At 48.8% G+C, this 22336-nt stretch overlaps 2 protein-coding genes across 8 annotated transcripts in view; both read right to left on the bottom strand.

The window, feature by feature from the left end:
* Positions 1–254: 254 nt before the first annotated feature.
* SHISA4 (shisa family member 4) lies at positions 255–4684 on the bottom strand. Its single transcript, XM_002760642.7, has 5 exons — positions 4290–4684; positions 3738–3909; positions 2741–2874; positions 1771–1938; positions 255–1539 (listed from the first exon to the last, which is right to left on the bottom strand). The coding sequence occupies exons 1-5, from the start codon at positions 4360–4362 to the stop codon at positions 1493–1495; spliced, it is 594 nt and encodes a 197-aa protein (XP_002760688.1). The 5' UTR covers positions 4363–4684; the 3' UTR covers positions 255–1492.
* A 10843-nt stretch (positions 4685–15527) lies between these two features.
* The window catches only part of IPO9 (importin 9), a 54036-nt gene continuing 47227 nt past the window's right edge, over positions 15528–22336 (bottom strand). For all 7 annotated transcript variants that reach the window (XM_035280483.3, XM_008985404.5, XM_078356820.1 and 4 more), the window contains 5 exons: positions 21554–21687; positions 20467–20589; positions 19893–19997; positions 19603–19679; positions 15528–18903 (listed from right to left, as the gene is read on the bottom strand). In XM_035280483.3, the coding sequence (XP_035136374.1) occupies positions 18793–18903; positions 19603–19679; positions 19893–19997; positions 20467–20589; positions 21554–21687 (550 nt within the window). In that variant the 3' untranslated portion in view covers positions 15528–18792. The remainder of the gene's footprint in view (positions 18904–19602; positions 19680–19892; positions 19998–20466; positions 20590–21553; positions 21688–22336) is intronic.

Genomic DNA, 22336 nt, shown 5'->3' with positions numbered 1-22336 from the left:
AAGGACCATGACTTCGGGGAGCAGGGAAAGGGAGGACAGCCAGTCAGCTCCAGGACAGGAGCATTTCTAGGCAGCATTTGTGAGAGGACGGGGAGAAAAGGTCATATCTCCCGCTGTGTGGCTCCGTGCACCTGGGAACTGGTGATCCAAGCAACTGACAGGAGCACCTGGCACAAGTGTCTTCATGAGCAGTGTCTCCACTTGCCTCCTAGTCCTAGGTTCTCTAATCAGGAAGGAAAGGACAGGACTAACAGTTTCATGTACATAATATTTCATCCTCATGACAGCCATGAGGTATTATCCCCATTTTATTTATTTGTTTATTTACTTAGAGACGGATTCTGGCTCTTGTTGCCCAGGCTGGAGTGCAGTGGCACAATCTCGCTCACTGCAACCTCCGTCTCCTGGGTTCAAGCAATTTTCCTGTCTCAGCCTCCGGAGTAGCTGTGATTACAGGCGCCTGCCACCATGCCTGGCTAATTTTTTATATATATTAGTAGAGACAGGGTTTCACCATGTTGGCCAGGCTGGTCTCGAACTCCGACCTCAGATGATTCGCCTGCCTTGGCCTCTCAAAATGCTGAGATTACAGGTGTGAGCTTCCATGCCCAGCCTATCCCCATTCAATAGATGAGGACACTGAGGCTTGGAGACCTTTGGTGACATGACCAAGGTCAGAAAGTGGTGGGGCCCAAAATGAATCTAAGGGTACCTGATTGGGAGAACAGCCTTTGTACAGTTAGCAGTGCCTCTGCTGTAGTAGAACTGTTGACCCCTAGCAGGGAATCTCTGTAATGCAAATGACAGCTCTTCAGAGCTGTGGTAAAATTCACCTCATTGGCTTTAGGAAGCAGCCCAGGAACCATCCAGCTCCCCTCCTTCTGCCTGTGGATGGGGGTGAGGATGGTGCTGTGCTCCGGTGCTGGTGCTGGCCCTCCCCTACTTTTGGAATATGCGGGGGCAGCAGTTTGGACCTAGCTGAAGGCAGTGCTCCTAGAAGATGCAGATGGACCCAATGACGCGACTGATATGAGTTATGTCTTCACAGCTTTAATCCAGCAGCCAGAGTCCTGGCCAGTGGGGCAGCCAGAGAGGATGGCTACTGCCAGCTGCTGATGGAACCTCCTCCCTGCCCCAACTCCAGCCTAGAGGGGACAAACAGTGGGGCCCCAGCCTTCCTGGCTGGGATCTTGGGAGCAGAGGGACTATTTGAAAACAGGCACTGTGACCCAGGCTGCCACCTCCCTCCCTTGCTCCCAGTAAAAACAGCCCACAATCCCAAGCCCTCCCTCACAACCTGTCATGGTTCTAGTTCAGCTCCTGTTCCATTTCCCTGGGGCCCTGTCCCCAGTAGTGTCCAGGACTTGGCTTGGTCTGGAGCCTGGTGACTAGAGGACTCCTGCCCACCCCCAGGGCCAGATGCAGGTACAGGATGAGGGCATCTCCCAAGGTTGGCATCACTGAAGGGGGCAGCAGATACACGGCTGATTCCTCAGGCTCCTGGGTGAGAGGGCTGTGGTGGCACATAGGGAGGAGGAGCTGAAAGCCAAAGAGAAAGGATGAGGGTGAGGGGTGGCATAGGTGGATGAAAAGTAACCCCCTACCCCTGGGGTCAGACAGGACCCATAGGGAAGAGTGGGCCTGGAGGTTTCTGGCTAGAGGTGGAGGAAGTCTGGGAGAGGGAATCTGAGAATGAGAGAGGCACAGGGGAGGTCCCAGGGCAAGGGGTCGGGGAAGACAGCAGCAAGGGGCTCCGGATTGCTTACTTACCTGCAGGGTTGTAGACTGGGGGCCCAGCTGGGTAGAGTGGATACTGGGGAGCAGGACCACTAGGTGGGTACATGAAGCCAGGCTGTGGGGGTGCAGGGCCAGCTTTGGGGTCCTGGGGGTATGGGTATACTGGCTGCACTGGGATGCCTGTCATTGGAATCTCTTGGCCTAGGTAGGAGGAGAAGGATCAGTATTCAGAGACCCATCTGCTATGGGAAGCCTCCTCCTGCCCAGGAAACCAAGGTAAGCACCCTGGGGCTGGCCTCTGGCAAGCTCCAGGCTGACCACCTCTGCCTTCCACACCCTGCTTGGCAGAGTTGGGCAGGGAGCTGTGCAGTGGCCCCAGCTGGTCAATCTGCATTTAGCAAGTTTGCTCCGCTCAGCAGGTTTCAGAGAGCTCATGAACCAGGGAGCACAGCCCAGGGAATGTCCCACTTGGGCAAGGAGGGAACAACTCAAGGCTGGTATCCTGTAATCCGGCAGAGCTTCCCCTAAGGGGGTCTTCTCTTAGGCCTTCCCTCCTACACTGACCTCCCATATGGTGTCACCATCCCCAAGTCATCAGGTTGGGGCATATGTGCATCACATGCCTACACTCAGGCACATATTCTGCTGTCCACTGGGGCACATTCAATTAATGTTCATCATTACCGAACCGACTCCTTACTAAGAGTCATGTGCATGCATACACCCACTACACTCACTATTGCCGACAGACTGCACTCCTGTACACATCTGAATATTCACGTGCATGCACAGAAATGCACACAGTCTGATGTTCCATATACCCCTGGGCACATTCTAATATTCATGGGTTTACAAGCATTGGTCTGGGTTTTCATGCTGGCAGATGTGTGTATACAGAAGCACATACTATTACAGAATTTACCCAATCCACGAACTCTCTGCTGCCCATTATGGGGCTTAGCCCAGCCCATCTGAGGCCCATCTTGCCCAGTACTGAGTATACCTTCAAATGGGCTCTGGAGCTGCTGGCGCCGGCGGTACAGGTAGCAGCAGGAACAGAGGAAGCAGCAGATGGTGGTGGCAACCACAGCAACAAAGAGGATCACGGCCGAGGCGATGCCTGCTATGGTCTTGGGACTTTAGACAAAGAACAGGTCCTCTCACCTTCCAACACTCATAGGAGGGAGTCCTCATTATGCTGGCTCCAACTCCTGGCCAGCAGGGGGGTCACAGCATGCTGAGATTTGGGGTTCCTTGTGGGGCTCTGCCCAGTCCCTGTGAAGGAGATCTTAGAGGACCTCTACTTCCCAGAAGGCTGTGCTGCCTGGCTGGCTAGTGTGAGGCATACGGGGATTTGCAGTGCGCCCCAACCATTGCTTTTGTATCTATAACTTAAATAATCAGACATACAGCAAAATATCACTGAAAGGAACCTTAGAAATAATCTAGAGCCATTTTTCCAAACTCCACTTCAATCATTAGTCTCTACATCTATTTTATATGTGATATATTTAAAAAGTTTGACAACCACTAATTTTGGCAACCTGCTCATTTTACAAAGAGGAAGCAATGACCCACAGAAGGCAAGTGTTCTCCAAGATCACACAACTAGTAAGAAGTGGACCTCGGAATCAAACCCAAGTCTCCTGCCTTTGTGCCAGAGCTTTTCCCACAAAGCTACACTGTCATCCAGGTGTTGACCCTGAATCCTCCCTCCCCAGGACCTGGCAGGACCGAAGGGAAGGAGGGTTCCAGAAAGAACCTGGAAACCCCTGGCCCAACCAAAGCCCATGAAGGTAACTAACATGCCTTTTCTGGAACTCCAAGGCACCAGCACCTAAGCACCTAGCTCTGTAGCCAAGCTGGAGTCCTTGTGACTCCATTCAGCTAAGAATGTGGAGGTGGACAATGGAGAGGAGGCAGGAGTCCGGAAGGGAGGAAGGGATGCCTCTGGAGAAAAGGATGGAGGAGGGCGTGAGGGTGAGGAGGCAGGAACCCACCTGAAGGCCAGGCAGTGCTTCTGCTGCCTCTCTGTGATGAGCAAGGTCAGGTCCCTGCAGCAGTACCGATGGTAGCAGGTCCCGCAGCAGAAGGTGAAGAACTCGCAGTTAAACCCCGGATGCCAGGAACCATTCCGGTCCAGGTACCACAGGCAGTCCTCGCCAGCCAGCGCTGCGGGCAGGGGTTGGGGGTGCCCAGTGGCCTCCAGGCCAGTTCAACCCCAGTCACCCTCAGCCCCACTCCCCCGGCGGTCCCCAGCCCGCTGGCTCCCGAAAACTGACGGTTGCCCCTTGTCTCCACCCTGAGGGTCTCAGCCCCGGAGCCTCAGAGGCCTTTGCCTAAAGCTGACCCTGCATCTTGGGGTCAAGCTCCCATGGCCCAACATCCTGGCGCTCCCTCTTCCCGCTGCTTCAGGACCCAGCAGCACCCACGGCTCCAGTGGCAGCCGAAGGGTCTCGAGAAGCCCCGCGCCCAAGCCCCTCAGGTCTGCCCCTCCACTTCCTCCGCCCCTATCCCACCCGACCCCGCCGCATCACTCCCCATCCCCTTACCCAGAGGAGCCCCCAGCACCAACAGAGCGATTGCGGTAAGCGGCGCGGCCCGGCGGAGCCCCGCGGGTGGCATGGCGGGGGTTGGGCGCGGCCGGGGCCGGGCCTCCCAGAGAAGGGACCGCAGGACCAAGCCCGCCAGCTGGAGCTGCGGCGGGGCCCAGCCCGCGGCCAGGCTCGGGCTCCTCTTCCGCCTCCTCTGGGGGCGGGACTAAGCGCCCCCGCCCGCGCTAACCCAGCCGGCGCGGCTCCGCGCAGCGCCCAGGAGTCCACCCACCAGCGACGCCCACCTAGCCCCGGCTCTGGAGCTGGGCGCCCCTCACCCAGCAGAGCACTGCCCTGCTCCCCCAGTCCCCGGTTCCGCTGTAGTTCCTCCCGTCCGAGCCACCATGGGCACTGCGGGCAGTTGGGCACTGCGGCCAGGGAAGTCTCGCTGTGTTCTGGACCTGCCCCCGGCCTGGGTCCAATCATTATGCTAGACTGTATAAGTCCTGATCCTGGTGCCACCTCCGAATGCCCAGACACATGGGCCAACCCTGGAGGGGCAGGGCTGGACCTTCCCTTGTAGGGGACCTCCTCCGCCCTGTCCAGCCTGGGACATCCTGTGGGGGGTGGAAAGGGAAAGAGGCTGGATGTCACCCCGCCCCCATTCCCGAACACAAGCACTCATTGAGAGGCATTCAGAGTGGCTTTGTCCCCAGCGGTGCCCACAGGCCTGGACCTTGCCAGCTGCACTGGCTCCTGATGATGGACCCTTCCCCCTTCAAGTGGACAGCGCTGGCATGCACCAGCCCATGGCCTCACTGGCAGGGATGGCAGGCTGCTGGGGCCACCTGGGGCCCATCCAGTTAAACACTCTTCACAGTGAAAACCCTTCATAGAGCAAGTCTGTACTGCAATAGCCACCGGAGCATAGGGAGGGCAACTGTTAATTTCTTTCCTTTTCTTTCTTTCTTTCTTTTTTTTTTCTGGAGATGGTTGTTTGCTCTTGTTGCCCAGGCTGGAGTGCAATGGTGTGATCTCAGCTCATTGCAACCTCTGCCTCCCAGGTTCAAGTAGCTGGGATTACAGGTGTCTACCTCCATGCCTCACTAATTTTTTGTATTTTACAGGGTTTCACCATGTTGGCTAGACTGGCAGGGAACTTCTGACCTCAGGTGATCCACTCGCCTTGGGCTCTCAAAGTGCTGGGATTACAGGCTTGAGCCACTGTGCCCAACTGGGCAACCGTTAATTCCAGGTGGAAACAGTGTTTTAGGGTGGGAGAGGTCAATCAGTCCCCTCACAGATTTATACTGAGTGCTAGTGACTATGCCCCATGCTACTTGCGGTACCCTCATAGGAACTGCAAATTAAGTCATGAGAACATCAAAAGCCTACTTTAATCCCCTGCCATGTACGCCCTTTTCATGTACTTCCAGACTTCCGCATCTACCTCACTGGAATCCTTCCACAATTCCATGAACTAAGCGAGGTGGTGTTATCAATCCCATTTCACAGACAGATAAACTAGGTTTCATGGAGGTTAAAGAACTTGTTCAAGGTAATACAGACAGTAAATGGTAAATGGTAGAGGCATCAGAAGACCCAGATTTAAATCATGGTTGATCCCCAGCCGCAACAGTGCAGACAGCAAGTGTTTCTTGTATTCTGGGGTGAGAGAACCAGGGCAGGTCCATGGAAGGCCCAGCAGAATCTTAGTAGGTTAGGGAAGGACAGCCAAAAGAGGAGCTATCCCATCCTGGGCCCCTGTGGGGCTACCTACCCAAGAGAGCTGGAATAGGAGAGGATAGGCTCCTGCCCCAGAAAGTTGCTGGTAGCCTGATGGGCAAGAGTATGTCCTCACACAGGACAAAGTCACGAATGCAGCAGCAGGGACAGAGAGAGACGCCTCTGAATCCAGCACCACCTACTCAGTGTGCCCATTGCCATCCATCTCCTCTTTCCTACACTAAAAGCTCCATGACTGCAGGGACCACGTGGCTGTGTTCACTGTTACCACCCAGCCCTTGCCATCAGTGCTCAGTCATTGTTGGTTGAATCATCCTCAGATGAAGTGCTGTCTTTCCTGCCCAGGGCTGACTCTCCCATGTGTACCCTTGGCCCCTGCTGATCTGTCTCTTCATTACTCTTTCTCTTTAGTGTCTTTAGCTTCTCCTACCTTACCAGCTTCTTTTCCTTAGGAAAATAAAATCTCAAGTCTTTCCTATTTAAACTAAACCAAACCAAACCAAACCAAACCACCTTCTTCCTAAAACTCATCCTTCTCTAGCTACTTTCCTGCTTTTCTGCTTTTTTATCCAACTAGTTCTCCTCAAAGCGTATACCCCTAGTTGACACTTCCAGCTTGCAATGACACCTAGCATACACAAACATCATCAGTGATTTACTAATTGCAAAATGCTTTTTTTTTTGAGACAGAGTCTTAGTCTGTCTCCAGGACTGGAGTGCAATGGCGTGATCTTGGCTCACTGCAACCTCCACCTGCTGGGTTCAAGCAATTCTCCTGCCTCAGCCTCCTGACTAGCTGGGACTACAGGCTTGCACCACCATGACTGGATAATTTTTTTGTATTTTTAGTAGAGATGGAGTTTCACCCTGCTGGCCAAGCTGGTTGCAAACTCCTGACCTCAGGTGATCCACCCACCTCGGCCTCCCAAAGTATTGGGATTACAGGCGTGAGCCACTGCACCTGGCTCTAATTGCAAAATTCTAAGAATGTGTTTCGGTTCATGAAATGGGAGATGACTAGACTAGGACAGAGAGTGAAGAGAGCGGCTGTGGGTCAACCAGAGGGGAGAACTGGCCACACTGGGAGAACTGGCACTTCTTACCTTGATGAGAGTTGCTGGAGCCTGGAGATGGAGAGCTGGGGCTAGCTTATGTCACCAAAATGAACCTGGGTCCTGAAAGAGTCCATAGAGTTGGCCAGGAGTGGGGAGGGACTTGGGTGGGAGGACTGGGGGCCCTGGAAGTGGTTGTCTAAATCTTCAAGCCTGGAAGGGCTTCTCTACACCTTCTCCAGGTAAGGGCACTCAGGAATATCCTCTCACCAAGCTGGTCTCTTAATCCCCAGCAAGGGAAAGAAATCCTTTCCCTGAAAAGAGGAGGCAGAGTAATCTGTGATCACTTAAGACAAAACATAGGCTTTGCTGGCAGGAGGTTCTCCCCAGGGTGTCTGGAATATGACGGTAGTGATAACACCAGCAGCAAACATTGCCAATGAGCTCATCCCATTGTACAGATGAGGAAACTGAAGTTGGAAGTTTAGTTCCCCCAGCTCACACTGCTGGGATTTGCAGTTGGACTTTTGTGGCTTCAAAGCCCAGGCCCTTCAACTTCACCACATGCTTCTCTTTAAACAAGTGTAAAGGGCCAGGCGCAGTGGCTCACACCTGTAATCCCAGCACTTTGGGAGGCCAGGGTGGGCAGATCACCTGAGGTTGGGAGTTCGAGACCAGCCTGACCAACATGGAGAAACCCCATCTCTACTAAAAATACAAAATTAGCTGGGAGTGGTGGCGCATGCCTGTAATCTCAGCTACTTGGGAGGCTGAGGCAGGAGAATTCCTTGAACCCATGAGGTGGAGGTCGCAGTGAGCCAAGATCACACCACTGCACTCGAGCCTGGGCAACAAGAGTGAAACTCTGTCTTGAACAAAACAACAACACCAACAACAAAGTCTAAAATACTCAGTGCTATGCCTGAAACAAAGAGGATGTCCTCAGGGCAACTTTGATGCCCAGCCCTTATCTCTAGCAGGCCTCTGCATGTGGTGAGAAGGTAGCCAGGGATATCTGGAGTGGGGAAGGATAGGAGGAGCGGAAGGGCTGGGACCATGCCTGTGACCCAGTTTGGGCTTGGCTGGGGGCTGTGGTAGGAGTGCTCTGCTGAGCCACCTCACTTCTGGGCTGAATGACAGCCCAAGGCTCCTCCCAACCCCTTCCATGCTCCTCTTTCTATCAGAGCAGATTGACACAGGCATTCCTGAGGCCCTCCTTACTTTCCCCGGCCCTGGGCCCTGGAGCCTCCATCCCACCCTGCTCCTGCCCCACCCCTGTTGTCTGACTATGGAGGCTCCTGCCTCACTTTTGTCTAGTGGGTGGTTTGAGTTGAGCCATTCCAAGATAAGGGAAACTCCATTCCTTTCCAAATTTCTGCCTCTGGTCAGTCAGTACTCTTCAGGAGCACACTCTCCTTTACTCTTCCCTACTTTTTCCTTTTCCTCCCTGCCCAGACTCTGGCAACCCAACTCCTGCAGACAGATAACACTCTCTCCCTCCATAGGACCCTGCCTTCTTTCCTCTTTTCCTCTTATTATTATTATTATTTTTTTGAGATGGAGTCTCACTCTGTTGCCCAGGCTGTAGTGCTGCATGATCTTGACTCACTGCAGCCTCTGCTGTCTAGGATTACAGGCACCTGCCACCAAGCCCAGCTAATTTTTGCAGTTTTTAGTAGACACAGGGTTTCACCACGTTGGCCAGAGTGGTCTTGAACTCCTGACCTTGTGATCCACCCACCTTGGCCTCCCAAAGTACTGAGATTACAGGCATGAACCACTGCACCTGGCCATTTTTTTTTTGAGACGGAGTTTCATTCCTGTTGCCCAGGCTGGAGCACAGAACAATCTCGGCTCACCGCAACCTCCACCTCTCGGGTTCAAGTGATTCTCCTGCCTCAACCTCCTAAGTAGCTGGGATTACAGGCATGCACCACCATGCCTGGCTAATTTTATATTTTTAGTAGAGACAGGGTTTCTCCACGTTGATCAGGCTGGTCTCGAACTCCTGACCTCAGGTGATCCACCCGCCTTAGCCTCTCAAAGTGCTGGGTATAGGCATGAGCCACCACACCTGGCCCTGTCCTGATTTAATGTCACACCCTTCCTGGAGAGTCTTGGACATACTAATTCTCCTTGTAGTCCACAGCTAGGAAGAGTAAGGACCAGGAAAGCGCCAGGACTTGGCCAAGGTCTCATGACTTAGTTGGGCTTTTGGCTCTCATTGCCCAGAATAAGTAAATATCTGTTTTAAATCAGAACGCTTTTCTTGGCGTCTAGCTTTAATCTTTCTTGCTGTAAATGAGACCGTCCCTGTGTTTGTCCTCTGGGTGGAAGGGATTTGCAAGTGGAGGGTGGGTGAAGGACAGTGAGGATCAGCCTCACTGTGGCCCACCTGCTGGTAAGAAGGAGCACTCTTCCATGTAACAAAGTTGCGCCAGTACCCTGTAAATTTATATGCATACATATATATGTATGAAGCACCCTTCTCCAGAAGGACTTTTTACCAATGCCTTTGTGGAATTACCTCTCCCAGAATGCCAGGCTTCTGCTTGCTTGTAGAGTGCCCAGGACAGCCTGGGCCTCAGGAAAGAAGGGAGTGTAGCCAGTCTGGCTTGGATGGCAGCTGTGAGCAGCCCCCTCCTCAGGCACACTCTGGGTGGCTGTGAGAGCAGCAGCAGTCCCAGGCAGCCAAGGCCTGGCCTCAGGAGCCCATCCTAGCCAGTGGTGCAGGTGGGGAGGGCTAGGTTATCTTTAAATGGCACCTTACTCAGCCTGCCACTCTGCCAGCTGGGCAGGATGGGAGTAGACAAGTGTTATTTTTGGATCTGAGGGTAAGGGAGGAGGAAGACTCTGTTTATAGTTCTCTCCTTTCTGTGCCTACTCTCTCTCCTGGGGAGGATTTGGGTCCATGGGCCTCAGCCCTCCAGCTGACCCTTTCCAGCCTAGGGTTTCTGTTTACAGCCTAGCTGTTAGCCATCTGCACAGATGGGAGTGTTGAATCTACAGAGGCACAGAGTTTCTCGGAAAGGCCAGCTCTGTAAAGGCAGGTTTAGGTAGTGAGCACTGCATGAGACTTGGGATTAGACTAATAACTAATATTAACACTTACTATGAGGCGGCACCATGAAATGCTTTGTATTAGTATCTTAACTTCATTTAATCCTTGCAATCACTCCATGAAACAGATACTTGTCCTGTGGATTAGGAAATGGAGACATAGATAATTTAAGCAGCTTGTCCAAAGTCACCCAACAGGCAAGTGGCAGAGCCAGGGTTCAAAGCCCATGCTCTGAGCCCATGCTCTGAACCACTAACTAGATACAAGTCCTCTCTGCCATTTACTGGTTCTGCAAACTTGAAAGAACCTTTACTCCCCTCTGGTCTTGTCTTTCTCTTTTGGACATGGACTATCGTTCAGTTCAATCCACTAGAATCTCCAAGTTAGAACTGGCAGAGACACTCTAATTCATTGTCTCTCTCTCCCTGTTCAGTGGAACTTACTCAAGGTCACACAACAGGGCACTGGCACTGGTTTCTGTGCTCTTGCCAGTGAATTTCCCTGTGGCAAGGATGAATCAAGGGAACTGACCAGGGATATTACTTATGAATTTGCAATCACAAAATCAAGTGTGGAAGAAATACAATTTTATTTTATTTTAACCAAAATAGATGAGAATGAGTCTTTATCCTGCTACCTGGTTTGTTGTTATTATGGTTTGTTTTCCCCTCCAGAATCATGAAAGGGTCCTGGGGTCTCAAAGACATTAAGGTGAGCCCTCTAAGCCTTGGTCTGCCCGGATTCTGCTCATACATGTTTTTTTTTTTAAAGACGGGGTTTCACCATGTTGGCCAGGATGGTCTTGATCTCCTGATCTTTTGATCCGCCAGCCTCGGCCTCCCAAAGTGCTGGGATTACAGGCATGAGCCACCGCGCCCGGCTTTACAAGCTCTTAAGCCTGCAAATTCAGACAAGTTGGTGAGCCTTGGTGACGAGGGCCCCGCATCCCAGGGGACTCCATGCAGCCTTTTCCCTAGGAAATTCTATCATCTCCAGGTGCTTAGCCACAATCAGGGCAGGATTGTCACCACTCATAGGTCTCATGAACTTTTTTGTCCCTGACTTATCTTTTGGGAAACCACCCCCCTTTTTCTCTGCCCATTCTTCCTCCAGGACCCTGGGCCTAATAGCAGTTCACTAGAGCTTTCATCATAGGGTCCAGAAGCATGGCTATTCTCATGCAGTCCTGCTGTCCACCCTGCAAAAGCAACTAAGGCAAGGAAATGCAAAGAATTAGGGTATGTTCTTGGACTAAGTGGGGCGGGGTGGGGGAAATCTAGTGAAAGCAAATTAACACTCCAATAGTTTATAATGTCACACAGCTAACCACAGAAACACTGCTTAGTAGGTGGAAGGCAAGAGCTGGGCCTACCACCTGTTTCTGTCCTGTTCCTCAGGCAGGGCTTCCGTGCTACAATTCACTCCTCAGAGCTGTCCTCCCAAAGCCTCACCGAGACCCTAATTTAGCAGCAGCATGTGTGAAATTGAACCGAGTCACAGTGTAATCCAGTGAGTCAGGGAGAATGAGCCAAACATAGCTCCCAGCTATGGGTGGGAGATAGGATTGGACATTTTCCACCAATAGAGGTGCTTTAATGAAGTCATGCTTAATTCTGTCTACAATCTTGTGAGGTAGGTATTAGATCCCTATTTTACAGATGAGGGAACCAAGGCCTGAAGGAAATGTCACTTGCCTCAGCTATGTAATCATGCCAAGTCAGAACCACTCAAGCCTGGAAGGGATTTCCTAGGCCTCCTAGTCAGGCCAGTAGTTCCTCATTTTTTCCTACAGCACGTTTGCTACAATATCATGTATTCTACATGTGTTTAAAAACCCTAGTATAATTTGAATTTTAGGAAGCCTGTAGTAATGCCACCCTTTTCCCACCTACTCAAAAAAGAAAAAAATTTGAAATGTGAGGGTCATTAGATGGCTAATGTTGACCTGCACCATCCATCAGAGAAACAAAGAATTCACAAAAATTGGAATTTTTTTTTTTTGAAATGGAGTCTCTCTGTTGCCTAGGCTGGAGTGCAGTGGTGTGATCTTGGGCTCACTGCAACCTCCACCTCCTGCTTTCAAGTGATTCTCTGGCCTCAGACTCCTGAGTAGCTGGGATTACGGCACCCACCACCATATCCGGCTAATTTTTTTTGAGACAGTTTAACTCGTTGCCCAGGCTGGAGTGCAATGGCATGATCTCGGCTCACTGCAACCTCCGCCTCCCAGGTTCGAGTGATTTTCCTGAATCAGCCTCCCAAGTAACTAGGATTACAGGCACCCGCCACCATGCCCCACTAATTTAAAAAAATTTTTTTTAGTAGACAGGATTTTGCCATGTTGGCCACGCTGGTCTCCAAGTCCTGACCTCAGGTGATCCTCCCACCTCAGCCTCCCAAAGTGCTGGGATCACAGGCATGAGCCACCATGCCTGGCCTATATTTTTTAGTAGAGACGAGATCTCACCACATTGGTCAGGCTGGTCTTGAACTCCTGACCTCAGGTGATCCACCTGTGGAGCACTTCCACTTTGGGAGCACTTTGTCCTCCTAAAGTGCTGGGATTACAGGTGTGAGCCACTGCATCTGGCCTAAAATTGGAATTTTATTACAATTACTTTTGGGTGCTTTGCTACTGAAATCTTGGTTAAGTGTGGTTAAGACCTAGTCTAAATCCCCATGAGAATGGGGAATTTTCCCATGATAGATATGACTGCCAACTAGAGGTCCAGCCTCTGTTTGGGCACTTGGATTGAGGAGGAGGAATTCACTGCAATATTTTAAGACAATTCATTCCACAATTAATTTCACTTTTGGAAAATCCTTATTTGTCATTCTTTACATCCTACTGACTTTCCCGTGTCAACATCTCTATTCCAGCTCTTCTACCCTATCCCCTGTAGTTACAGCCTTAGTTCAGGCTCTGAGTTTTCCCACCTGGACTGCTGTAGCTGCTGCAAGACTGCATTCCTTTCTCCCATTTCCTACCCCTTCACTCCAGGTTCCAAGTTACCCTTCTAGTAACACATTCTAAGACACAAAACCTGATCATGTCACTTCTCTGCTTAGTATTTCTGAGTGGTCTCTCATTCTCTAGAGAAGGCAGGCCTTGCAGGACCCTTCACAATCTGGCCCTCACTTGTCCTTCCAGCTTTATCTCTGGCCAGGACTCCCATAAACTTACGCATAAATCTCAGTACTTTCCAGAAGATGAAATAGCTTCATGATAGCCTTTTCTTACTTTTTCTCTGCAATGTCTTATGCCACTCATCTGCCTGGCAAATACACAGGAGAGGCAAAACAAACAGGCACCAAGTACAAGCTGCTTGGACTGGAATCACACTTCCAGTGCGACCTTTGACAGGTTAGTATGTCTGCTTCAGTTTCACCAATCTCTAAAACTGGGTGAGCAAAGTGAACTACTTTGTAAGGTTAGTAGGTGGTCTAAGTGAGGTAAAAGTATTTAGCATGCCCACTGGCATTTAAATACTCCAGAAACAGGCACTGTTAGCTCCTTGCAAGTGTTCAAGGGTTGTCTTCTCCGTGCAACTTACCTGACTTCTTCCCCTCAGTTACCATTAGTCAGTTCCTCTTTTGGACAATGGGAACTAAACCCAGTACACTTATTTCTCTCACAGCACTCCCCACATTTATTATACTAAAGATGCTTCCCAGAAATAAAATGGGTTTATTGGGAAGCAATAAACCCAACAAAACTTGAAAATACTGTAAGTAAAAAATGCATTTAATACACCCAGCCTACCTTAAACTGACTCTGATCACTTACATTAGCTTACAGTTGGGCAAACTCATCTAATGCAAAGCCTATTTTATAATAAAGCATTGAATGTCTCATGTAATTTATTGAATACTGTACTGAAAGTGAAGAACAGAATGATTGTATGGATACTTGGAAGTACTGTTTCTTCCTAAATGTGTATAGCTTTTGCACAATCCTAAAGTTGAAAAATTGGAAGTCAAACCATCATTATGTTCGGGCCCATCTGTATTTCTTACCTCCTACTAGACTAGCTCCTTGAGGGAAAGGGCCAACCCCTCCAGCATTTAGCACAGACCTTGCATGTCTAATAGAGGTTTAAAGTTCACTGAAATGTGGAGGGGGAGGGGGGAGCAGTGAAAAAGAGTAGCCAGAAATTGGCCTTTTATTTTCTACTCATTGATCATGGGTCAGCTTAGCTGGGGCGCAAAAGTGTAGGATCTATTTTACTGGACAATCCTTAAACTTCCCAAAGCCGTGTCCTGTTGCCTCTTCGCCAAGCTAAGCATTCTTAGCTCCTTCAAGCTTTTTTCCCTTGACACAATTTGTCCTCTACATCTTAGCTCTCCGCTGGCAGAGGACTCATCTGTCTGGTGCTCTTGTTGAGCACCAGAAGAGAACATAGCAATGATGATGACTGATAGGCACAGGAAGACTCAGTGTGGTCTCTCATTCTCTAGAGGAAGCAGGCCTTGTAGGACCCTTCACAACCTGTGTCTTAATGTGTCCACATTATCCTAGACAACTTGTTTTTATCATCTCATCCTAGGACCACAATGGAGATTTATGGACACATAAATAGTTCTTGGGCCAGGTGTGGTGGCTCACGCCTGTAATCCCAGCACTTTGGGAGGCCAAGGCAGGTGGATCACAAGGTCCAGAGATCAAGACCATCCTGGCCAACATGGTGAAACCCCGTCTCTACTAAAAATACAAAAATTTGCTGGGCATGGTGGCACACACCTGTAGTCCCAGCTACTTGGGAGGCTGAGGCTGAAGAACAGCTTGAAACCAGGAGGCGGAGGTTGCAGTGAGCCGAGATCACGCCACTGCACTCCAGCCTGGTAACAGAGACTCTGTATCCAAAAAAAAGTTCCTGGCATAATAAACTAAATTTAAAATTTTAAGGGGCAAGGTCTCTTCATGTTGCCCAGGCTGGTCTCAAACTCTTGAGCTCAAGTGATCTGCCAGCCTCAACCTCCCGAAGTGCTGGATTTCAGAGTGAATCACCACACCTGGCCCTCCTGACATAACTTTTTTTTTTTTTTGGAGATGGAGTCTCACTGTCGCTGGGCTGGAGTACAGTGGCGTGATCTTGGCTCACGGCAACCTCTGCCTCCTGGGTTCAAGCAATTCTCCTACCTCAGCCTCCCAAGTAGCTGGGATTACAGGTGTGTACCACCACACCCAGCTAATTTTTGTATTTTTAGTAGAGGCAGGGTGTCACCATGTTGGCCAGGCTGCTCTTGAACTCCTGACTTCAGGTGATCTGCTGGCCGCAGCCTCCCAAAGTGCTGAGATTACAGGCCTGAGCCACTGAGCCCAGCCAAAAACTCTTATTACTGGCATGCAATACTGTGAGAGCACAGTATTCTACAGTCCTCAAGTCTTTCCACAGATATTGTCAATCTGCATTTATTGAAATGTTACATTTAGATTCTGCTCATTTTTATAGGCTGTAATGGTGTTTGGATCCTAAATTTGGATTACAAATTGTCATCCTTCCTAGGAGTTTCTTGTTATCTAAAAATTTGATCAACATTCCTAATTTACTAGTACTATCTCTTGTATAAATGGATTCAAATTCTTTTGTGAAATGGGTAAGGCATAAAAAAAGTAATTACTAGTATCAGAGGGGCCAAGAACAGAGTCCTGGGGGCGCATATCAGGTCAACCCACAATCAGTGAATTTATAGTTAGTTGGCGGTCAGTTACCAACTTCTCTGTCTCCCTAATGCTTTGACTTTACTATGTCCAGATTTTTACCAGTTCACAAAATTAAAGAAGACTATAAGGCCAGTTCAGAATCACTTTCTCTGAAGTCCACAATGAACATCTGTTAAACTCTCATCACTCTTATTAAGCTGCTTTTGGTTCATTTGTTGTAGGTTTACTTCCCAAATCAATGTCACTTATACGCCTGTAACTTGTGTTATCAGCTTCCTTCTTGAACTTCGAACTTCTTTTCAGTCTTCTAGGGTTTCTTCTATTTTCCTTTCAGTTCACTCCAATAAGCTCAACAAACTTGTAGAAACCCCTTGGTGACTCAGCTGCTGTTTACCAGAGTCAGGAGACTATAATGTCTCAGAGAGCTAAGTGCTCCTTTTTATTTTTACTTCATTTGTCTTACCTTGAACTTTTTAGTTCCTTCTAACCACTTGGCGCTGCCCTTTTCAGACTGAAGCTAGCTCCCTTTGGCCAAAGACAGGAGACAAAGTATGGTTTAGAGTTCAACTTTCTGTCAACACGTACTGGCCTCCAACAGATCGTTTTCCTTCCTGCTGACACTGGACATGATCTCTCTAAACTCTTTTTCTCACCAACAGAATGGGAATATCCACTCTGTGATCCTGTTATAAAGGTTTAATGGGACAATGTATATAAAAATGCTCTGGAAACACAATTAAGTACGTGCATGCCAAGGGGTCCAAGACCTTCTGCTCTCAGACACAGCTGACTGTTAGCCAGGGGTGGCCCTTGAGTGATACTAGTACTCTTTCCTCAGGACTCAAGTTCTCCTGAGGCAGGATGCCTGGTCCTCCCCCAAATCAGCAGAAGAGCAGAAAGGACCCTTGCCAAGGGACTTAGGACCACTTTTGGCACTAGATACAGAATGTTTTTCTAATTAGCAAACCCAGAGGGACCCACATCATTCTTAGTCTGTGTGGGAGCCTTAAGCCTTCCCAAGCTCAGCAGTTCAATGCTGCTGGCATGAGACCATTCTTTTGTGCCAAAATCAGAGGCCTTTAGCACCAAACCCGACTGGCATTGCCTTAACTATGGAGTGAGCAAGGCTGAGACAGTAGTTTTCTGAGCACCACTTGGTCAGATCTGCCATTTCCCCAGCAACTCCCCCAGTGCCATGTGGAGAAGAAGCAGGGGTATGAGCAGGATTAACCTCAGAATCTGGCTGGCAGGAGACAATTGGAACATGCCCGCAGGCTTTTCAAAGATAGTAAAAACTTTTAACTGTTTCTTCCAACCTCAGTCATGGACGTTTGAACACTGTGGACACCTAGTGGCATGAAGGCATTACTAGCCACACTATCCTTAGGTTTCCTAAATCCAATAGTCAATGCTCACAGTGGGGCTCTCCCCAAGAGTGGAGATTCAGATTCACTTTATATTGTTTCTTCGTGAGAATGCCAATCTAAAGAAATATTCTGTGGCTACTAAAAATGGGACACCAGAAATGGGCATTATCAAAAAAAAGGCTTCATCTTTCTCCCCATGATTTTTTTTTGTGTGGAGTCTCGCCTTGGAGTACAGTGGTGTGATCTCAGCTCACTGCAATCTCTGCCTCCTAGGTTCAAGCGATTCTCCTGCCTCAGCCTCCCAAGTTAACTGGGATTACAGGCATGTGCCACCACACCCAGCTAATTTTTGCATTTTTAGTAGAGATGGGGTTTCACCATGTTGGCCAGGCTAGCTTCGAACTCCTGACCTCAAGTGATCCACCCGCCTCAGCCTCCCAAAGTGCTGGGATTACAGGCATGAGCCACCACACCCAGCCTCTCCCCATGATTTTCTAATCCTCATTTACTATTTGAACCCAAAACAGACTAAACTTCCCAATTAAGGAATCTCCCTTAAAAATATTTGATTAAACAATGCCAGTACTCTAAGAATCATTTTAGGCTAGGTTTGCCAAGACACATTAGAATGTTTAAATAGGCTCCACCTAATCCTTTCCCCTACTACTCTTACTTCCCTTCTAAAGGGAATAGAAGAAAAACAGGTGCTGAGACACCTTATACCATGCAACTTAATTCATTTGTAAAGATTACTCCACTGTCCTAGAAAAATACATGTTGCAAATTTGAGGGCTAAAACTTAACCACATTAGAGGCTTCCTGAGGGTGAGGGGATAACTTTTGAATATCAGACTCTAGTAATGTGTGGGAGAGGCATATTAAATACAGTTGGGCGAGATGAATTTAAAAAAAATTGCTTTTCCCCATTTTTTTTTTCTAAAAAAGGAAAATCAAATTGCCATCTGTCTGGCTTATTTTGTGTGTGCATGTATATATAGGAACAGCTTAAGGGGAAAGGTTATGTCATGCAATGAGGCAAAAACAGGACGACCTCCTCTGACAGAGGAGCCTTAGTGTTGTAGAAGGGAAGCAAGGCAGAGGTCACTGGAAAGGCTTAGAATGAAGCTGCTCCTGCCTGTTCCTCCTGAGAACCCAGAGTAGCAGTGGTCCAGGGCAGAAAGCATAATGATCTCTCTTGAGGATTCCATGAACACATCAGAAGTCCTATGAACGTAGATAGGTCTGTTTCAGAATATAAATGGTAGTGACTTCCTGTGCTCTTGAGGCAGGGCAAAATAATCCATGAACACGTAATTCTTCTGGGCAATAATGTTTCTGGACTGGCCAGCAAAGGGCTCTAGGAACAGAGGTTGGGGCAGCGGGAGAAAAAAGGTTCCAGAGATGGGATGTCTTCAGGGGAACTTTGAAAAATGTCCTTTGTTCCAGCATTCCTAAGTGACCGGCACTGGTGAGCCTGGTCTGAGTTGTCATCAGTGTCACTGCTGAGTCCAAGGGCCAAAGGTCAAGATGCCACTTTAGATTGAGAAGAAAGTGCATCTGAAGGCCACTGAGGGCTGCAAAATGGTTCGTGGCTGGGCCAGAAGGAGCAAATGTAGAAAGGCTCCCCTTTTTAGATGCCGATGGTCTGTAGAACTCGCCTCTCGTTGTCATTAAGGTGGCCTGAAAACATTATGTAGCAGGGCTGCTGAGCAAACTGGCAGAGGAAATCTGTCAGATATGCCTGAAGGAAAGAAAAAGAGTGGCATTAGTGAGAGGTTGCAAGGTCACCCATTTGCAGTGGAGCAAGAACCATAACCAAATGGCACAGGGAATGCTGGTTTTTAGACAAATGCCAGTTCCCTGAGGGATGGTCTTTCATGTTCTTGGATTTAGTTTAGGTAATTCATAGGGAAACAACATTTTTCCAAGGCTCTATCACCCCAAAAGCTTCACAACATAGCCTCTAGAAGCTGAATGACAATACATCAAGTGCAAAGTTCCATCCCTCGATGCCAAAGCCCTTGACTACTCACCAAGACAAGGACTCTTTCCCATGAGGCTCCCAAGATAAACTATAAATGGGGGTTTATTATTTTTTTGAACACATGATTGTGCTGTTGCCCAGGCTTGGGTGCAGTGATGTGATCACAGCTCATTGCAGCCTTGACCTCTTGGCCTTAAGTGATCCTCCCGAATAGCTGGGACCATAGGTGTGTGCCACTACACCCAGCTAATTTTTATTTGTAGAGACAGGGTCTCCTGCGTTGCCCAGACTGGTCTTGAACTCCTGGGCTTAAGCAATCCTCCTGCCTTGACCTCCCAAAGTGCTGGGATTACAGGTATGAGCCACCATGCCTGGTTATAAATGGATTTGAGCCCATATTCCTGTTTCCGTGGCCTGGGACACTGTCATTTGCAAGGCATCTCTGGACACCCTCACCTGCAGATCAATCTGATAGAGAGGATCCTTCAGGGCATCAGGGTCATCTTCCTCATCATCCTCGTAGTAATCCTCCTCTGTTAGACATAGCCAACACATGGCAGGTCAGGACAAAGGCCCATAATCAGACCCTGTGGTGATATACTACCACATGACTGAGGCAGAAGGTACAAAAGCCCAAGGAATGTCCCTGTGGGCCCACCTCTCCCCTTTCTTGGGTACCCCATTCTTGGCACCAGTGTGCAAAGAAAAGGTATTTACCATGGCTGTTCTCTTATCAAACTGCTTACCATATTTACTTGTAGCAAGAATGTCAGATAAAAGTTGGCCAGCTAAACCATCTTCCTCCTCTTCCTCTTCCTCCTCCTGGTCCTCCCACATATCATTGGAGTCATCTACTTGGAGATGAAAAGCAGCTAGAGCACATTCATGCATTTCCCCTCCCCAAATCCAAACAGGCCAGAACAGAAGGGCCTCAAAGGCTTCTGTAATGTGGATTGTAGTCCCCAGTAAAAGAGAACCAGAAATGGCCAAACCCTCCTGGTAAGTTTGAATGAAAGAACCTGGAGAGATAAAAGGCTGAGAGACTCCTAAGAAGAACCAAATCAAAGAAGTGCTGTTAGCTAGCTTGCCTCCTGGCTGACTCCCACATCAGCCTCTGTGAGATTTCATAGAGCAGACTGGAGAAGCAGCTCTTTAACATGCCTAGTGCCTAGCATGGTGCCAGCCACAGAACAGCCATTGCATCAATTACTTTTTTTTTTTTTTTTTCAATCAGTGACTCAACAAACAAGTTGATAATTTGACAATCTGTAACTTGATATGCCAGGTTAAAAGTTTCCTGGGAGTAAGGGCCTGGTGCACCTTGACTCCACTCTGCAGGAGTGGCCTGGCGAGCGGCATTAGCCTCCATGACGTTGGAGAGCTCGTTGATGATCAGCTTTAGGATCTTGACCAGCAAAGGAATGTTTGTCCAGCGTTCTGGGTCTGGGAAGGAAGAAAAAGGCTTCAAGTCAGAGTGTCACTGGGCTTACTTCTGGCAGTATCCCTGTCCCCTCCTCAGTGCCACTCACCAGAGTTCACCACCCCTCAGGCTTTCACTGTCCCTGACTATATTCAGCCTCCAAAGAGTGATTTAAAGTTAAATAACTTTATTCTGTTAGGTATTATAACAGTTCAGGAGTTGGGAGAGATGAGAGTTCAGGGATTAAAGGAGGTAGTCTTGTTAGTAATAAAGCTCTGAAACTAGAACTGTATAGAGCCAGTACTCCAGGCCCAATGGCTTACAATTTGAGACAGCAGAGGTAATTATAAACATACATTAAAGACAGCAGCTCTATACTCCCTACCTGCAAATCACTGGAGTTATAGGCCAAAGGCAACTCAATAACAAAGACATGCTGACAATCTGTGCCCAAGCCTCAGAATGAAGCTAGAAGATGGGATGCTTGGTACATGAGACTATTTTGTTTTGTTTTGAGATGGAGTCTCATTTTGTTGTCCAGGCTAGAGTACAGTGGTGCGATCTTGGCTCCCTGCAACCTCGGCCTCCCAGGTTCAAGTGATTCTCCTGCCTCAGCCTCCCAAGTAGCGGGAATTACAGGTGCCCACCACCACGCCTGGCTAATTTTCGTATTTTTAATAGAGATGGGGTTTCAACATGTTGGTCAGGCTGATCTCTAACTCCTGATTTCACGTGGTCCATCTGCCTCGGCCTCCCCACATGCTGGGATTACAGGCATGAGCCACCATGCCTGGCCTATTTTTGACAACAGGAAGGAACTGTATGTTCTGATCACTTTTACCTAAGTTTTCTGCCTATTCTTTATTAAACCCATCACCAACAATTATGTTTTAAAAATATACACCATGATGCATTCCTGCCCTTCACCCAGGTATCCTTAGCCTCTTCCGATAGGGAGAGAATTGGAGGAATCACAGCATCACCCACTTTTGGCTGACTTAGAACGGGTGCGGATGCCCTCATCCATGCTGTAGATCTCCTCTCCCTTCACACGAATATCCTGTAGCCGTTTGTCATCTGCATTGATGCCATGCTGGAGCAGCTTACAGAGTGCCACAGAGCTGGCAAGGAAGAGCCAAAAAAAGGTCAATCAGCCACCCATCTAGAGATCATTCCAAGGAGATAAGCAATTATGTCCTAAGACCCTCTATTTGATAGTGAAAATTCTGTTAACTAATTAGGAGAGCTAAGAGAGTTCAGGGATCTGTTTTTTTTTTTTTGGAGACCGGGTCTCATTCTGTCACCCAGGCTGAGTGCAGCGGCATGATTATGGTTCACTGCAGCCTCGACCTCCCTGGGTTCAGGTGATCCTCCCATCTCAGCCTCCTGAGTAGCTGGGACTACAAGCAAGCACAACCAAGCCTGGCTAATTTTTGTATTTTTTTGGTAGAGATAGGTTTCACCACATTGCCCAGGTGGGTCTCAAGCAATTCACCTACCTCAGCCTTCCAGAGTGCTAGGATTACAGGTGACCTGTTCTTGAACAAAACTAGGGTGGGCAGGCATCAAGATGGCTATCCATATTGTAAGGTGCAATGAGGTGATAAGAATTGTGGTATAAAAGTCCAGGATAGAAAGTTAGAAAGCCAGGGTTAGAAGGCTCAGGGTTTTTAATTAATTCATTTATTTTTGAGACAGTTTCACTCTTTTTGCTCAGGCTGGAGTGCAATGGTATGATCTGCCTCCTCGGTTCAAGCAATTCTCCTGCCT

Source organism: Callithrix jacchus, chromosome 19 (assembly GCF_049354715.1).
Source record: "Callithrix jacchus isolate 240 chromosome 19, calJac240_pri, whole genome shotgun sequence".
Lineage (NCBI taxonomy): Eukaryota > Metazoa > Chordata > Mammalia > Primates > Cebidae > Callithrix > Callithrix jacchus.
The sequence above is the reverse complement of the archived record's forward strand: the minus strand, read 5'-3'. Positions and strand labels throughout refer to the sequence as shown.

Excerpts from the sequence above, each read along its gene's own strand:
- SHISA4 (XM_002760642.7), bottom strand. The coding sequence starts at position 4,362 with ATGCCACCCGCGGGGCTCCGCCGGGCCGCGCCGCTTACCGCAATCGCT. Across the intron at positions 2,875-3,737 it reads AAGCACTGCCTGGCCTTCAG|TCCCAAGACCATAGCAGGCA; the intron begins GTGGGTTCCTGC and ends CTTTGTCTAAAG. Across the intron at positions 1,540-1,770 it reads CCCAGTCTACAACCCTGCAG|CTCCTCCTCCCTATGTGCCA; the intron begins GTAAGTAAGCAA and ends TTTGGCTTTCAG.